This window comes from Ursus americanus, chromosome 13, assembly GCF_024610735.1.
Source record: "Ursus americanus isolate L20-20 chromosome 13, mUrsAme1.1.p, whole genome shotgun sequence".
Taxonomy (NCBI): Eukaryota; Metazoa; Chordata; class Mammalia; order Carnivora; family Ursidae; genus Ursus; species Ursus americanus.
Window position 1 is genome coordinate 69,466,742 of NC_142139.1, and position 15,476 is coordinate 69,482,217.

At 57.5% G+C, this 15,476-nt stretch overlaps 2 protein-coding genes across 7 annotated transcripts in view; one reads left to right on the forward strand and one right to left on the reverse strand.

Annotated features, from left to right (window-relative positions):
- LOXL2 (lysyl oxidase like 2) overlaps positions 1 to 5,892 on the forward strand; it is an 88,048-nt gene extending 82,156 nt beyond the window's left edge. For all 3 annotated transcript variants that reach the window (XM_045774056.2, XM_045774057.2, XM_045774058.2), the window contains exons 11-14: positions 858 to 973; positions 2,091 to 2,227; positions 4,138 to 4,249; positions 4,990 to 5,892. In XM_045774056.2, the coding sequence (XP_045630012.1) occupies positions 858 to 973; positions 2,091 to 2,227; positions 4,138 to 4,249; positions 4,990 to 5,069 (445 nt within the window). In that variant the 3' untranslated portion in view covers positions 5,070 to 5,892. The remainder of the gene's footprint in view (positions 1 to 857; positions 974 to 2,090; positions 2,228 to 4,137; positions 4,250 to 4,989) is intronic.
- Positions 5,893 to 6,828: 936 nt separating this feature from the next.
- R3HCC1 (R3H domain and coiled-coil containing 1) lies at positions 6,829 to 15,261 on the reverse strand. 4 transcript variants are annotated; one of them, XM_045774035.2, is made up of 8 exons: positions 14,853 to 14,993; positions 14,355 to 14,482; positions 13,827 to 13,937; positions 12,398 to 12,995; positions 11,215 to 11,387; positions 9,495 to 9,565; positions 8,107 to 8,202; positions 6,829 to 7,154 (listed from the first exon to the last, which is right to left on the reverse strand). In XM_045774035.2, the coding sequence occupies exons 1-8, from the start codon at positions 14,976 to 14,978 to the stop codon at positions 7,018 to 7,020; spliced, it is 1,440 nt and encodes a 479-aa protein (XP_045629991.2). In that variant the 5' UTR covers positions 14,979 to 14,993; the 3' UTR covers positions 6,829 to 7,017. The 4 variants fall into 4 exon arrangements, with proteins under 4 accessions (XP_045629991.2, XP_045629990.2, XP_087722738.1 ...); XM_045774034.2 differs by having other exon boundaries at positions 13,827 to 13,964; XM_087866612.1 differs by lacking the exon at positions 13,827 to 13,937.
- Between the last annotated feature and the right edge of the window lie 215 nt (positions 15,262 to 15,476).

The following is a 15,476-nucleotide window of genomic DNA, read 5'->3' on the forward strand; positions in this document are numbered from 1 at the left end:
GCGGCAGCCATCTTCCGTTGTTTATTCTGAACCGAGCGCACCACTTTCCAAGAATCCGCATCTGTTCTCAGTCCTCCGGAGCCAAGAGACGGGACACTGCTCTGTAAACGACTCGCAGGGGCAAGAGCCCCCGGCACGGGAGCTCCCTCCTCCGCTCTCATCCCGAGCCCACAGGCAGGCGCCTGCCAAGCTCAGCTCCTTCCCAAGGCCCCGAGAGCCCCGCTGCCTTTCTCCGTGTCCCGGGCGAGGGGCGCAGACTCCTGCCGCTCACTCCGCAGCTGGTGCGGTGGGCTGGGGCCTCGCTGCCTGGAGTCCGGGCTGTGGAGGGTCTCGGCCGGTCCCCCCGGCTCTCCCGTGCCCACTCTTCCCCCTCCCGCACGTGCCCTCCCCTCCTGTTCTTTCACTCCCCGCCATACCCCCGCTTGGAAAAGTTTCGCAGAGACCTGGGAAAGTCACTTTTATCAGTCTGCAGGAAGCATAGCAAACAGCAACGGGCTGGGAGCCACTCTAGTGCCCAGGAGGCTCAGGAAAAGCACGTACCACAGAGCCCTCAGGTATCGGGCGCACGGCAGGCCCTCTGCCCCCCCAGCGCACCTGGCCAACCCCCCAAGGCCTCCCGCGGCGCGTGGGGTTAGTCCCGTCCTGCGGGTGAGAGCGCGAGGCCCCTCGGCGGGGGCGCAGCACGGTTAAGGCTTCTGCTTCTGCCCTCCCTCGCCTCAGGCCCGCCCACCCTCTCCTCTTCCACAGGCCACGCCTTTGGACCACGCGGCCGCTCGAGGCCGCTGCTGGCTGGTGGCGGCGGCTCCGGTCACTGACCTGTAGGCCCTCTCCCTCTCTTTCTCTCTCTCTCGCTCCAGGCACTACCACAGCATGGAAGTGTTCACCCACTATGACCTCTTGAACCTCAATGGTACCAAGGTGGCCGAGGGCCACAAAGCCAGCTTCTGCCTGGAGGACACAGAATGTGAAGGAGGTATCTTTGTGTGGGTGGCTTCAGAAGGACTCCAATGCTCCCATCTGTCCGGGAGCCCAGGCCTGACACCCGACTCTGTCACCCTAGCCACTGCCGACTCTCCCCGTGACCTTTCTCCCTTCAGGGCCTTCCGTGGCTACAGCTTGGGGCTGGGACATGTGGGCAAGGCCTGTCTATGAAGGTGCTGGATCCCCCAGGGTTATGCCGATGGGCACTGGTGGGTCCACATGGTCCCCTGCGGGAGGCCCAAACCTGGCACGTGGTCCCCTCCGCCTCTGGCTGCCACAGCCTCTCTCCCTGTGTTCCAGCACCGAGCCCCCGCCCCACAGGCTCATGCCCTCCGAGTACAAACCCAAAAGACCCTCTCTGAGGTTCCCGGGTTTCTCGACTCCCCCAGACAGGGGCAGCACTCTGCTCACACCTCGAGGAGGCCGCCACAGCTGGTGCCCTCACGGGTGGGCACACCTGCCACCTGACCTGACCGGAGCTCGGGGGAGACACAGCGCTGCTTCCCCATGTGCCCAGCGCTTCGAGTAGTGCCCTGACCTGGTAGCCTCTCCATAAATGTGCGTTAGTCGGTCATGGACACGCCATGCCGTGAAATCACACACACGAGTGGGTTTGGAGCACCTACGTGTGCCAGACACACAGACCAGACCTGAGCCCACATCCCAGTGCTGATTCTCCAGAGGGGGGCAAGATGACCCCCACGCTAAGCTAAACAACCACCACCAGAGCTTTCCCAGGTCAGCACTCACTTCATTCCCAAGCGAATGGGAATGCCAGAGTGGCTAGGAAGGGCTTTGTGGAAGAGGGGCACTCGGCTGGCCCTAAAAGGACAGATGGGATGTGGGTAGAGAATTGGGCAAGAGGCTCCGGGGCCATGAGAGCAGATCGGAAACCCACACGGTGGGGACAGGACGCCCAGCCCAGATGAAGCCGAGATTGGAGGGCTTGGAGGAAGGAAGAGATTTGCTGAGCGTGGGCTCTGGGGACAGCACCCAGCCAGCCAGGGCTTCTTGGGGCACGGTGGGGGAAGGGGAGCGCAGAGGGCAGGCACTGAGGCAGTGGGGCCGGGGTGCAAGGTGACCAGGCTTCTCTCTGCCCCTGACTGCAGACATCCAGAAGAATTACGAGTGTGCCAACTTCGGTGAGCAGGGCATCACCATGGGCTGCTGGGACATGTATCGCCATGACATCGACTGCCAGTGGGTCGACATCACCGACGTACCCCCCGGAGACTACCTGTTCCAGGTAGGGGGGGGTCCAGCCCCGGCTGATGGGAGGAGGGGCCTTTTCCCCGGTGATGGGGGAGGCAGCCCCCTTCCTGCCCATGTCCAAACACGAGACGCGTGCAGGGAGGCCAGGCTGTCTGAAGTGCGGGAGCCCTACACCCGGGGCCGGCACATCAGGGTCAACAGGTGACCTAAGCATGGGAGGCATGCACGCCTGCGGGGCACTGGCAGCCTCCTGAGCCATCCACACTCAACACCTGACACTTGCAGATCAAAGTACATGTGCAGCCAGTTCGGGTCCTCAGGCCGAGAAGCTGTTCCCCGGACTCTAAGGCACCCCACACCTGCGGTGTCCTTTGACACAGGCTCTGCCCTCCCCACCCCCACCTCTGCCAGAGCCCTCACACTGCCTTGTCTGTGCTGTCAAGGCTGAAAGCAATCTCATAAAGAGCCATTCACTTGCAAGTGTCTGTGACTTGGGTCTCCCAGCAAAGCTGGCCTCAGGAAAGGCTCTGCAGAGGGGACAATTCTCCCGCCTCCCTGCAGACACAACGGCCTGCTCCAGCCAGGGCCCTGACCGGCGTGGGAGCAGGGGCGCCGCATCCCCAGCCTCCCCCGTCTGGAGCACAGGTGCACTCTGGCCTGCAAGGCGCCCTGGTGCCCTGTCACGTTCCTACACAGCCACCCGGCTTGCTCTCGAGCTGGACCCGCTGGGTGGCAAAGTGGGTGACCAGAAATGTGTCATTCTGCCTTGAAAACTTTCCCAAGGGGGCATTCCGCCAGCGCAGAGCCTGGCCCACGGTCCCCACCCTGCAGACGGCCCTGGGAAGAACCAACACCTGCAGAGAAGTGACCACAGAGAGGCTCTGAAAGTCTTCCTGGGCAATTTCAGAGGCTGGAAATCAGACAGCCAAGCACTTTTCCACCCACAAACCCAAAACCGCAGACTTGGAGAGGCCCAAGCAAAGAGGAGAGTGCCCTTTATTTTAAAAACTGACTATCCATGTCTCCGTGCACGTACACGGTGCCTGGTGCTTTATGTGTGAGGGCTGCTATCACTCTGCTGGGTGAATGGGTATCATCATGTGTTCTGGAAATGCCATCTATTTAATAGCGATGGCTCACTGAAAGCTTGATGCCAGGCCTGGCCGTGCCTAAACCCTGTGGTCGCATGTAGCCCTACAATGAAGGGCTCTACTAGTGCTCTCATTTCACAGCCGGGCAAACCCAGATCACATTTGTGTTCCTGACGCCTGAACTACACAATTAGCTAATTAACTCAACAGGAGCATGTCAGTGCCTCAGATGAATGGAAATTTCCCTTGGGACAGACACAGAGCTTTAGCTGTGTGATGGCCCTGGCCTGGGATTCACTGACCCTCTCCGTTACCACATGGCCCTATGTGCAGCCATCAGTAGTGCTGCCAAGGGCGGGAGACAGCCGGATGAGGAGGAAGTGGCCTTCCAGGGGCCTGCAGGCAAAGGCTGAGGCAGGGGCATGTGTGGTCACACCTCCAGGAGCACATAGCCTGGTCCTTGTCCCCACCCCATCTCAGCACATCCTGCTCCCCAGCTCCCTTCTAGTTCCTATCAACAGCCTATTCTGTGCCCCGCCCCCCCCCCCGGTCCCCAACTCCTGCCTCTACTAGCCTCAAGCCTCCCAGGACACCCAGGAGAGGGTAACCCCTTTATGAACCCCTCCTTGTGGGAGGGGGTATTTGTGTGAATCACACAGAGGCAGACGGCCAGGGGCGCACACTCTCACTCCTCTGGGCCTCACCCCTTCGTTTTCCAGCACTGGCCATGCCCCCTCTCATGAGGTCGCCCCGGCTCTGGAAGGCAGGGCTGGGCTCGGCGGGGTCCGGGGATTGGGGTGGAGGGTGGCCACGGCAGGACTCAGCAGCCGGCTGCAATCTGCCTCGCCCCCAGGTTGTCATTAACCCCAACTACGAGGTTGCGGAGTCTGACTACAGCAACAACATCATGAAGTGCAGGACCCGCTACGACGGCCACCGCATCTGGATGTACAACTGCCACATAGGTGAGGGCCCTGGGCACTCAGCGTGGGGGGAGCCCCCAGGCCTGCCAGGTCCGCTGCAGCCCACCTTCCAGCAGACAGGCGAGAACGGCCCTGCTTTGTCGAGGAACCCGAGCAGCTTCCTAATTTGGTTAAAGAGCATGGGGAATGGAGCCAGCCTCCCATTTCCACGCACAGGAAGGAAGCTGTAGACACATAAGGCCTGGACGGAGGCTGGGTTTTCGCAGCCAGCTCTGGCCAAGGGAGAGGGCGGCACCGAACCCGGCTGGAGCTGAGGCCATCGCCTCGTTACACATGTGACCTCAAACATGTGGGCGTCAGCAATTTGTGGGCTCTGTTATCGTTTTCCTCTGTGGAGAACTAGAAGCTAGTCAACCACTGTGGCTTCTGGTCACCAGTAGAGAAAGGTTTCCTTGCGTTATACATACACTGGAGAACAAGAGGGGAAGCAGAGTTTCCCCTTCTGCAGGAAAAGCAACGGCTCCTGCTCTTGTGATGGCAAAAACTAAACTCGCTAGGGTTAGCCACTCCTTTGCTCAGCTTTGACAGAGGACCTGACCTGTGCCTGGCCCGAGGGATGGCCAGCGAATAGTGGCCACCCTGGGGGCGTCACACAGAGCAGGCCCCGGCAGGCCACCTGGGGGAGGGCAGTGGCTCCAGGGCCCCTGAGGCCCACAGCTCCAATGTGGGAGAAGGCTGAGCATCTGATTTGCCAAACTGTCTCCCCAATGCCCACCCCTCAGGCGGTTCCTTCAGCGAAGAGACGGAAAAAAAGTTTGAACACTTCAGTGGACTCATAAATAACCAGCTCTCCACACGGTAAAGCACCAGGTCACCTCCTGTCTTCAGGCCACAGCGCATCTTCCCCAACAACCGCAGTCTGACTGATGGCCACACTCCCCCTCGTCCAGCCCGGCCCCTGCCCTGTCCCGACCCCCTGCGGCCGTGTCCAAGGCTCGGGGGGACGGGGTGTGCCTGTCATTTGCTGGGGGCTGCTGCCTGACCTCTGGAGCCTGGGACAACCTCCAGGATGGGGCCTGACAGCAGGGTTGTGGGCACCAAGAGCCATCTTGTCTGGGACCCCCGAAGCAGCTTGTCCCACTGAAACTACGGTCCACCCCAAGTGGCACACCACCCCACTCAACTCACGACAGATCATTTGCCACGTGGTGGTGTGAGCTATCAACCTAAGGTGGTCAGGCTGAATTCCCTTTTCCTCCTCTTAGGTCACTTCTAGCCAACCTGAATATCTAGACCTCTCTTCCGATTAAACAGACTGCCTCTACTCTATTATCCTCACATAGACAAATAATGCTGCCACATGTTTTCTAACTAAGCTCAGAGTTGGTGCTCCCCCCACTCCTAAATCCTCTTACAAGATACCATTATTCTATTTTCACAGACTTTGAAACACAAAATAATTTAGTGGCATTTAATATTGGGCATCTGGGCCTTCGAAAGTATAGCTCAAGAGAAAACCGACCCACCTGTGTAAGTGACTCATTCTTCTGTTGTTCCAACTCTGTGGGTAACTGATTTAACGGTGCTATAACCAGGGTCCTGGGTGATGAGGACACCCACCGAGCGCCATGTGTCATCACGGACACTTACACATACTTGAAACTTTGAATAAAAAGTTTATGATATGCATCTGTGTTTCATTTGGGCCCCTGCACGCACCCCTGAGCAGCAGAGCTCCCTCGGACGGTAGGTGGGGAGGGAGCCTCGCCCACTCTCTCGAGTTCATGCTAGAGGTGGGTTCCCGGGGCGTCTTCAAAGACCGACTCCTGCCTTCGGACAGCAGCAGTCTAAGGATCACAAAAATCACAAATATGCGAGTCCTGACCTTTCCCGTACTTGTTTTTAGTGAGTCTGTCGGGGCGTGGCAGCTGTGTGAGGACGGGATGGGACACCTAGATTGAAACCGTCGTAGGAGGCGCCCGCAAGGCCGGTGCCCTGGCTGGGCTCTGAGGGAGGGGCGGTGTGCAGAGTGGACGCACCAGCAGGGGCGGGCTCTTCCCAGAGCGGGCAGGGTGGGCGGCCGGGGCTCACCACTCTCACCAGGGCACGGGGGCTCCCACTTGTATGGAGAGCATGCTGTGGCCCAGCAAAGCGGAAGGGTCCACCATGACCCCAGAGCACCAAACAGGGCCGCCTCGGCACCAACTCCACTGAAACCAGAAACATGAGTGACCCGAGACCTTGTCCCTGAAGATACCCTTGTCCTGTGAAGGAGTCAACTTCGGCGGCCATTTCAGGTGTTGCCTCTTGGCTTTGTGTATGGTCACAGAACTGTAGCCCGCGGCAGCAGGTAACCGGAGGACCAGGCCGAGGGGTGGTGCCCCGCAGCACATGGCGCAGGTTAGGGTGCCTGGCATGTTAGGAGACTGCGTGGGTGTCATGCAACAAGGGAACCTCCTCCCTCCCCCCCCCCCCGCCCCCAAACTGGGTAAACACTGGGCAAAAATGCCTTTGAGACCCTGTTGGGATCCTCCAGGCCAACCTAGAGGACCCATTTCTTCAGCAGCCCCAGGTCTAAAATGGGAGACAAACAGCACCCCCTACCGTTCCCTGGCAGACCATTTCATTTTGAAGCAACTTTCAAGTTTTTATTTTTTCTCAACTTCTGGAACTAAACCAAACGAAAGCCCACCACGCCCCATAGGGACACCCTAATAAACCGCACAGGGCTATTCTGGTGCCTGTAAAGGCTTGTGGTATTGGGGCACTGGCCTAGTCCTGCGGGCGCCAGTCCAGGCTTGCTGGGCCTCTCAGGGCCTCAGGGAGGTAGAAGACTCAACTGCAGGCCGCTCTTTCTTCTTATGTTGGAGCCCCAGGGCCCGGGCCACCAGCCTCCTGGCCACGGCTGTATTTGTCTGTGGTCTTGCCTTCGCCAGACGCAGGAGCTCTAAAAGGAAAGCCCCAGAGGATGAGGACTTGAATTCATGGCTATGGCTACCGCTCTTCCCAGTGACACAGAAGCCTAGAGGCCATCTGAGACAACCTCCAAGGCCCAGCTGTGCCCACAGCATGGCCAGATGCCCGGGGGGTCCTCGCCTGATCCTGCCACCTCGGCCTCTTCCCTGTTTGGGCCACCTGGGAGGGAAATCAAGTCAAGATGGGACACCTGGAGCTCTTGGACTGACCGGATATTTATTGTCCCCAAGTCTGGGGCAAAGGCTACATGGGCCACGACAGCATCAGATGGCCTCAGCAGGCCTTTTCTGGGCCAGACTTGCCAGCCACTTTGCAGCCACAGAAAACTGGCCTCGAACATCCCCCATCATGCTTTCGGGAAGGACAAGAGGAAAAAGGAGGCGCTCTCATTTATTTGGCACCTTCGGTGTGCCCCTCACTGCTCCAGGCAGGTCTGCGGGGCTGTTTTATTCACCCCTCCAGTCAACCCTGGACAATCTGCTTATTTTACAGAGAAAGGAACCAGCTCACAGACATTAGGTGACTTGCTCAAGATCAACTTAAATAGGTGCCAGAAGTGGGATCACACCCAAGGCTGACCCCTAAAATCCAAGCTCTTCTTACCCCACTGTAAAATACGGTTCCATGACCCTACAGGAAAGATCAAGCTTTGCCCTTAGCAACACCTAGAAGAGGGAAGCACAGAAGGGCGAGCCCAGAACAGAGCAGATGGCAAACAGCTCTCCCTAATGGGGCCCTTCCTCTCTAGGCACCCCTGGGTCCCGGGGTATGGGAGGAGCACCCGTCTGGCCACTGTAGCCCAGCAGTCCCAAGGCAGAGCGCTGAAGAACAGGGAATTAATCTGAGGGAAGGCCCCACCCTGCCCAACCAGACACTCATAAGCTCACACAGCCTTCCCATCAGGACACAGCCGGCTTCCTTACTTGGCCTCTGCAAGGCTTTCAGCTTTGACTGCTTGGTTCCCTGCGTGAGGGGCCGGATCTTGAGCACAGAAAAATCCTTGGTCAGGGCTTCAGCGGCTATGGAAAGAAAACACATCTGGAACCATCCCAGTTCGTCCTGGTGAGGCCCTGTCAGGGCCAAAGAACGAATGTATCACCCCAAACTCACCGAGCTGCTTTATGCACCCATTTAAAGCTCGGGGACAGGGCGGCCATGACAGTACTCCCAATAGGCAAGAGACGGCCGCCATCTGTTCACCTCATCCCCCCAGAGCCGCACAGGCCTGCACAAGGCACTTGTGCTCTCTGAGCTCAGCTTCCATGCTCTCTCCTGGGCCGGTCAGGAGCCACAGCAGCAAGGCTGCAATTGTTGACATGAGGGAAGGCAGGCTCCCACCTTCTAAAGCCCAGGAGCTTCGAATAAACTCTCCCCCCTCCCCACTCGAGATCCTCCCGGGGCATGCCCTCACTGCCCGGAGCTGTGCTGGGGCCATGGCACATCAGAGCAGGCAGGTGCAAGCCAGCCCTTCACACACGAGAACGCCAAGGCCAGGACAGGACCTGCTCCTCACACACAGCTCGGGGGAGCTCAGGAGGCAGCCACGGCCACGCCTCACCCAGTGCTCATTCCTTCCACTGCACCCCGTGGCCATCCTCCCTGCCTGCCCTCAGTCAGCTCCTTCCGTGGGGCTGCAGCAGCCTCCACACCCCGGTCCTCCCGCTCCCTCAACACCTCAGGCTCTCCTGAGAACTGGGCCCACACCAGCTCCGGTGTTCAGAAGCTCGTGGTTATGAAAAGCCCAGCCAAGGGGGTCAGGGGTCTTGATAAATACACCTAAAGTGAGCCACGGTGTGGCGGGGCGGCTTGGGAGAGCAGCCGAGGGGGGAGGGGCACCGCGGTCCCAGAATCGACACGGAGAGGCTTCATCACCTGGGGCAGACCGCTGCCATTCTGGGAACCCTGGTCTCCCCACCTGTAAAACAGAAGTAATCTGACCTACTTCTTGAGGCTGCGATGAAAGCTGAGTGAAAATGCAGCTGTGGGAACCAGATGAAATTGCCAGCTTAAATTTAAAGGCTTTTTCCTATAAAAAGAGCACTTTCATATGATTTCATCGCACATGCAGAAGCACCCAGAGCTCAGCCTGTGACACGTGCTCAGCAAACCTCACCGGACTCTGAAGCCTCTGACCTGAGGGCGCTGCCCGGCCTGGCGCCCGCGCTGCTGCCTCTCAACTTCCGGGCTGGGCGGGCTGGGCACGGGCTGCCAATCCACTTGCTCAGGTGAGCCCGCACCCCGGACCCGGGGGAACCTTCCCTTGTCAACGGCAGACAGAGAAAGGGCCAAGGCCACCGTGAAGCTGCGTTACCTGAGGCCAGGCAGGGAAAGACACCGAGCGCGTGCGTGTCATCTACCCATTGAATCTTGAGCCCCTTCTCTCTGTGCCAGGAAGAGGAGACAGAGTGAGTACGAAAGCAAGAGGCGAAACCCTTTCTGTAAAAGGAGTCCCCTCCCACCTCCAATCCTCCAACACTATGAGCCCAAGACAAGTTCCTATCTCCCCTGTGAAAGAGACAACCCTTTGCAGCAACCTTTCTTGAAGACCACACGGTTAGCTTCAGAAAGACAAGTATCACCCCTGTTGCTCGGTAGGTCCCAGACTCCTAGAACTGAGGGAGACAGGGCTCAAAGAGCACAGTGACAAGGGTGAAGAAGGCTACACACAGGCACCGCCACAGCAAGGCCAAGGGCATGGGGTCTACAGTGGAGACAAAGGGTTTACATGCTGAGTACACAGGGCAGGACATAAAATAAGCATGTCCGTGTCACTCCTCATCAGCTTTCTTCCTACTGCTCAGGAAAGCCACACTGAGTCTGGGGCTGGTGAGAGGCCAAAAGCAGTTTGAGGCCCCAGTTTCTCTGTGGGCACTGCCTGTGCTGGCTGAAGGAGTCACAAGTGGCCTTTGTGGCCACATCTTTAGGGAGTGAGAGCAGATGAGCCCCTCGTGCCCCACCAACCTGCCCCTTCAGCCTTCCTCAGGCTCAGGGACACAAGGGAGAGCAGTTTGGGAAATAGTCAGAAAAGGGGGGGCATGAAGAAAGGAATCTTTATTTTTTAATTTTTTTCAAAGATTTTCATTTTATTTATTTGAGATAGAGAGCAAGGGGGAGGGGCAGAGGGAGAGGGAGAAAGAGTCCCAAGGAGACCCCGCATTGAGTGTGGAGCCTGACGCGGGGCTCGATCTCAACACCCTGAGACCATGACCTGCACCGAAACCAAGAGTCAGGCATCTAACCGACTGTGACACTCAGGAGCCCCAAGATAGGGATTTTTAAAAGACTAAGCCGGAGGGACGCCTGGCTGGCTGTCAGTGGAGCATGTGACTCTTGATCTCAGAGGTGTGGGTTCGAGCCCCATGTTGGATGTAGAGATTACTTGAAAATAAAATCATTAAAAATATATATAAAAGACTAAGCAGAAAAAGAGAAAGGAGACTGCAGAAAGGAAAATGAGCATAAATAAAGGGAGGGAGGAGGGAAGGGAGGGAAGAAAAAAAGGAGAAAAGACTGGAGTTAGATCCAAAAAACGTGGGGAAGCAGAAGTCTTTGCTTGCAACATAGCCCCTTGGTGCCCATCTCCACCCTGACTCTGCCTCAGAGCATTCAGGCCCAGCTCACCCCAGAAACAGTTCTTGCACAGAAATGGCCCTCGATGTGTAGACTGACTGGCTGGGTGGCCGGGACATGGAACAAGGGGAGGCAGTGGGCTGCCTGTGTCCTGCATCCCGATGGGGGGCCTGGCTCCTGGCAGGCGTGTGGGTGTGCGGCGGGCAGGATGGAGGGCTGCTACCAGGTGCCAGCAGGACCAGATCTAGGGCCGCCGAATATGCCCACCACTAAAAACCAGCTCTCCTCTTCCGTACAGTCATGGCCAGCAGGAGCATGGAGCCCAGAGCGACCACATCCACTTTCTGCCCTTCCTTCCAGATAGCAAGACACTGGGGCAGGGGCGGGGACGTGTCCCCAGCAACAAAGCCATGTCCTAGCGCCCGCCTCCCCTGCCTCCCTGAAGCCCCGTGAGCACTCACTGGAACTCGGAAAACGCGGCCAGCAGGTCCTCAGTCTTGAATGTTGGCTCAAAGTCGTAGATCTCCACCACGTGGGCAAAATCCTTCTCTCCAGGCAGCTCCTCCGTGAAGGAGGACGCGTCTACATGGATCTTCTCTACCTGGATCTCCTTCTCAGTCAGGTTGTCTATTATCTGGGAGAGATTACACCCTTTAGCAAGGGGAGCTCCGACACACAGGGCTCCATACATGTGCTTTCAAAACCACACACGGAGCCCTGCAGGCAGAAGCAGGACTCACACGGCAGGGAGCAGAGCACCGCAAGCCGCTTCCCACAGGAGCCACACCTGGCAGGGGTCTGGGAAAGGCGGCATGATGGCAGAATGGGCTAGAAGGTGGAGAGGCAGGAGTTTTAGGGAAGGTACCTTACTTTTATGGAGTCCCCATTGGGGAACTGGCATTTACATGCATTACATCTCATAGAATCCTGAAAACTATACTCTATATACCCTCTTTACAGACAAGAGCACTATAAATCAAAGGGTTAATTCTGCCCAAAGATGCAGTCAGTAAGTAAGAGACAGAACTGGGAAGTCCAGGATCTTTCCTCCCCTTATTAACAACGTGATATTAAGCAAGTCTACCTGGTCTCTACCCTTCGTGTATAACATAATAATAAAAGATGCCCACCCTCCCAGCCAAACACCACAGCCAGTCTCAGGGCAGACACACACTTCCAAGGAAATGAGATCTGTAACACGAAGCTTCAGGTACAAGAACCAGTCTCATGACCAAGGCTTGTAGTCCCTTATGAAGCAATTCCTCATATAGCCTATCTGTTACCTCGTGAAGCAAAGGTAACAAGCATCTGCTTGTCAGATGAGGAAATGAAGATTTAGAAAAACAAAATGAGCTGCCCATAGAGGAGCTTGTCGAAAAGCTCCTACACAGTTAAACGGGGACCCAAATCCACAGCCCTGATCCCCTGAGCCTTTCCCCCTCCACTGTGTCAGTCCCAACTCCTTCGGGCAAGTCCCGGTGCTCCACCCCATGTCTCCTAAGGGACCCCTATCACCCAGTACCCAGCCCTGCTCAGCCAGCACACACCCTGCCCCTCCTCTCCAGGACCCCTGGTCCCCATCTACCCCTGACCACACCCACCTCACTTCCGCCCTCCCTTCTCTGGGCTTAAGAGCCTCATCACCTCCTGTAGCAGCTCACTGTAATCGTCCCCGGAGCAGCCGCCAGACCCCTCCTCTTCCACCTCTTCCTCTTCCTCCTCTGCCGCCAGGCGCTTCTCCACCTCATTTCCATTCCCCTCGTCCAAGTCCAGCCGCAGACTGGACCCGAGCTGTGTGGCCATTTCCAACCCCTCTCCCATCCCTGAGTGGCTCTCAGGCTGTGGGGACTCAATGCCAAGTGGGTCCAGTAGCTGCTCATTGTCACAGTGTTGGTCTGGGCCCTCTGGGTCCTCAGGTGCCTGAGTCATCAACACAGGGAGATCCTGATCGGAGGTGAGGTCCCCAGCACCAACATTTCCAGGTTCCTCCAGGAGCCCACCAGCTGGAGGGTCTCCCTTGAGACCTGGGGTAGAGGATGGTACGCCTTCTCCTTGCCTACGCAGTACTCGGGGCACATACAAAGCCTGGTCCGGTTTGCGTCCGCGATGCCACCGGCCGCCCCGTGCCCCTCGAGGACCAGCAGGTGCTCCGTGGTTTGAAGTGGGCCGAAGACCGCGGTACTTGCTAAATTGGGAGGCAGGAAGGTGGCAGGGGCCAGAGAGTCCATCTGAGCTGGGTAACCTGGAGCAGGAACAGGAGGTGTGATCAGAGCAGTGTTTCAGACATGGTTCACTGGAGCTACCTATCATTCAGGCATGAGGCTCTCGAGTCAGCATTAGGCCAAAACCAAAGCCAAAATGACCCCTGAAAATACCAGAGGAAGGCACTGCAGAGGATGCCAGCTTTGAAGAAGCCCAAAGCAACCAGCTCTCCCTCTGGTGTTATAAACTATATCAGAGAAAGCGGAATCTTCGGGTATACGCTAGCTAAAAGTACTTGCATTTAGGAACTTAGTTATTAGAAAAATATACAACTTAGGGGGGGTCTAGGTGGCTCAGTTGGTTAAGCGTCCAACTCTTGATTTCTGCTCAGGTCATGATCTCAGGGTCATGATCTCAGGGTTGTGGGATCAAGCCCCACATTGGGCTCTGTGCTGAGCACGGAGCCTGCTTAAGATTCTCTCTCCCTCTCTCTAAAAAAAAAAAAAAAAAAAAGAAATACATTAACACTAGGATCACAGTCACTATGATAAGATTCTTTGAGATGCACATGTAACATTGATGCATGAGGCTCAGGTGTGCTTCTCACATTCCGTGGTTGCCCAGAGCAAACACTCACTGCTTAAACGGCTCTATTTTTCTCTCTTTCGGCCCAAGCATATAGTTGAATTTGCCAAATGAATCCCACAAACGCACACCTCCTCCACTGCTGAAACAGAAGGCGACAGTGCCTTTAAGCAGCTGAGGTGGGGATAGAGGCAGCATCCTGGAGGCTGCTGGTCCTGGTTCCAGACCAGCTCACGCACCAACCCACAGAAGCTACTGAGGGCCCCCAATGCGTTAAGATACACACCTGATACCCAAGTGACAGATGACTGTCCTTCTCCTCCAGCCCTCCCCAACAGAGAAGCTGCTCAGAAGATCAAAATTCTCTGCTGTCCTGTGGACCAGGTACCGGAGGCGACTGGAGAGTGGGGGGAAAAGAAGTACCCTGGGAAGGGACGGGAATGGGTGCTGAGCAGGAACCTAGGGCCTCACCCCCACCAGGTCCAGGCCCAGTTTACAGGAGGCTTGACACTAGGCTCCCTCTGCCCCCTTGTGTCCCTGGCCGACTGCAAAGGACGCGAGTATAGAGGTTATCACAGGGAGTTAGTGGTACCATTCCATTCCTGTGCTGACACCCTTCCATCTCTGGGTGATGCTGAGAATTAAACAGGAAAGATGCGGCCGGGAGAGGCTAGCAAGCAGGTTATTGAACCCAAAGGCCAAGATCAGAGGCAGGTAGGAACCAGCTACTTGGGAAGAGGGCAAAAGTGGCTCCGCGTGAACCCGCCCTTCCCGCACAGGCAGCCTGGGCCCCCCCTCCACCCACTCCACTTACTTTGACAGCTGCTTCTGCAGCAGAAAGCGGTCCAGCTCCTCCTGGATGCGGTGCACAAAGTCATTCTCGGCGGAGGAGAGGAAGACGCCGTCCAAGCAGGGAAGGGCCAGGGTGACAGGTGAGAGAGCCTGAGGGGCGGTCGGACCCGGCGGGATCAGAGCACAGACCCCGGGCCCACTCACAACCTCGAGTGGCGGTGCCCAAACGGTCTTAGAGGCACCGCGGCCAAGGTCTCTCCTCTAACAAATGAGGAGCCAGGCTCCGAGGCGGCGAAGGGACGTGCCCAGGATACCCGGGCAAGTCGGTAGCGGGGCCAGGAAGGCGTCTCCTGGCCCTGCGGAAGCGTGCACCCTTGCAGGGCGAGCCCCACGCTGCCTCGTCCTCCCTGGGGCGGGCCCGCCGCCCACGCCGGGGGAATAGGCCCCGAGCGGGAGGCCCAGGCGGCGCGGGGTCGGCCCGGGGTGGCGACCCGCCCCCAGGCCCGCACGCCGCACTCACCTCAGCCGCCCCGCGCGTCGCCGCCGCCGCTCTGAGGGTCCCCGGAAGCCCGCACGCCCCGGCGCGCCCCAGCACCACCCGGCCTCTGCGGAGCCACAGCGCCACCGCGCGGCCCGGGGGAGGCATCGCAGAAATGGCAGAGGGGCGTGGTCTGGGTTTTGGGGGGGTTTTTTGCCCATGGGAGCACACTGTCTCCTAGGATTAAGTTCAGCAAACACTTTTAAGTGGCTCCTACATGCTAGTTCGTGGGGTACCAGATTTTCCGGCTTGATGCTCCCTTCCCGAGGCAACTAACAGAGGAATAAGGAGGAAGGAAGTTTCCGGGCACCAAATATTTCACCACCTCTTGCCCATCACTGCCCTTCTTTTGCCCTCATTGATGGAATCTTCAAAGAAGTCCAGCTTGACACCAAGGGGTCACTGACAAGGTGTACCTGGGCGAGGTAGACACTAGCATGGTGACTTGCAGTCCATCAGATTATACTACCCTGCTACATCCACAAGTTAACTCCTGCACCCACCTTAATTGGGGCTTGAAATTCTCGCCATCAGACAGCTCCTGGCTATTACAATCTAGAAGACCAGAGTTGAAATCCTCCTGTGTCCTGAAAGGTGCAGAAATGT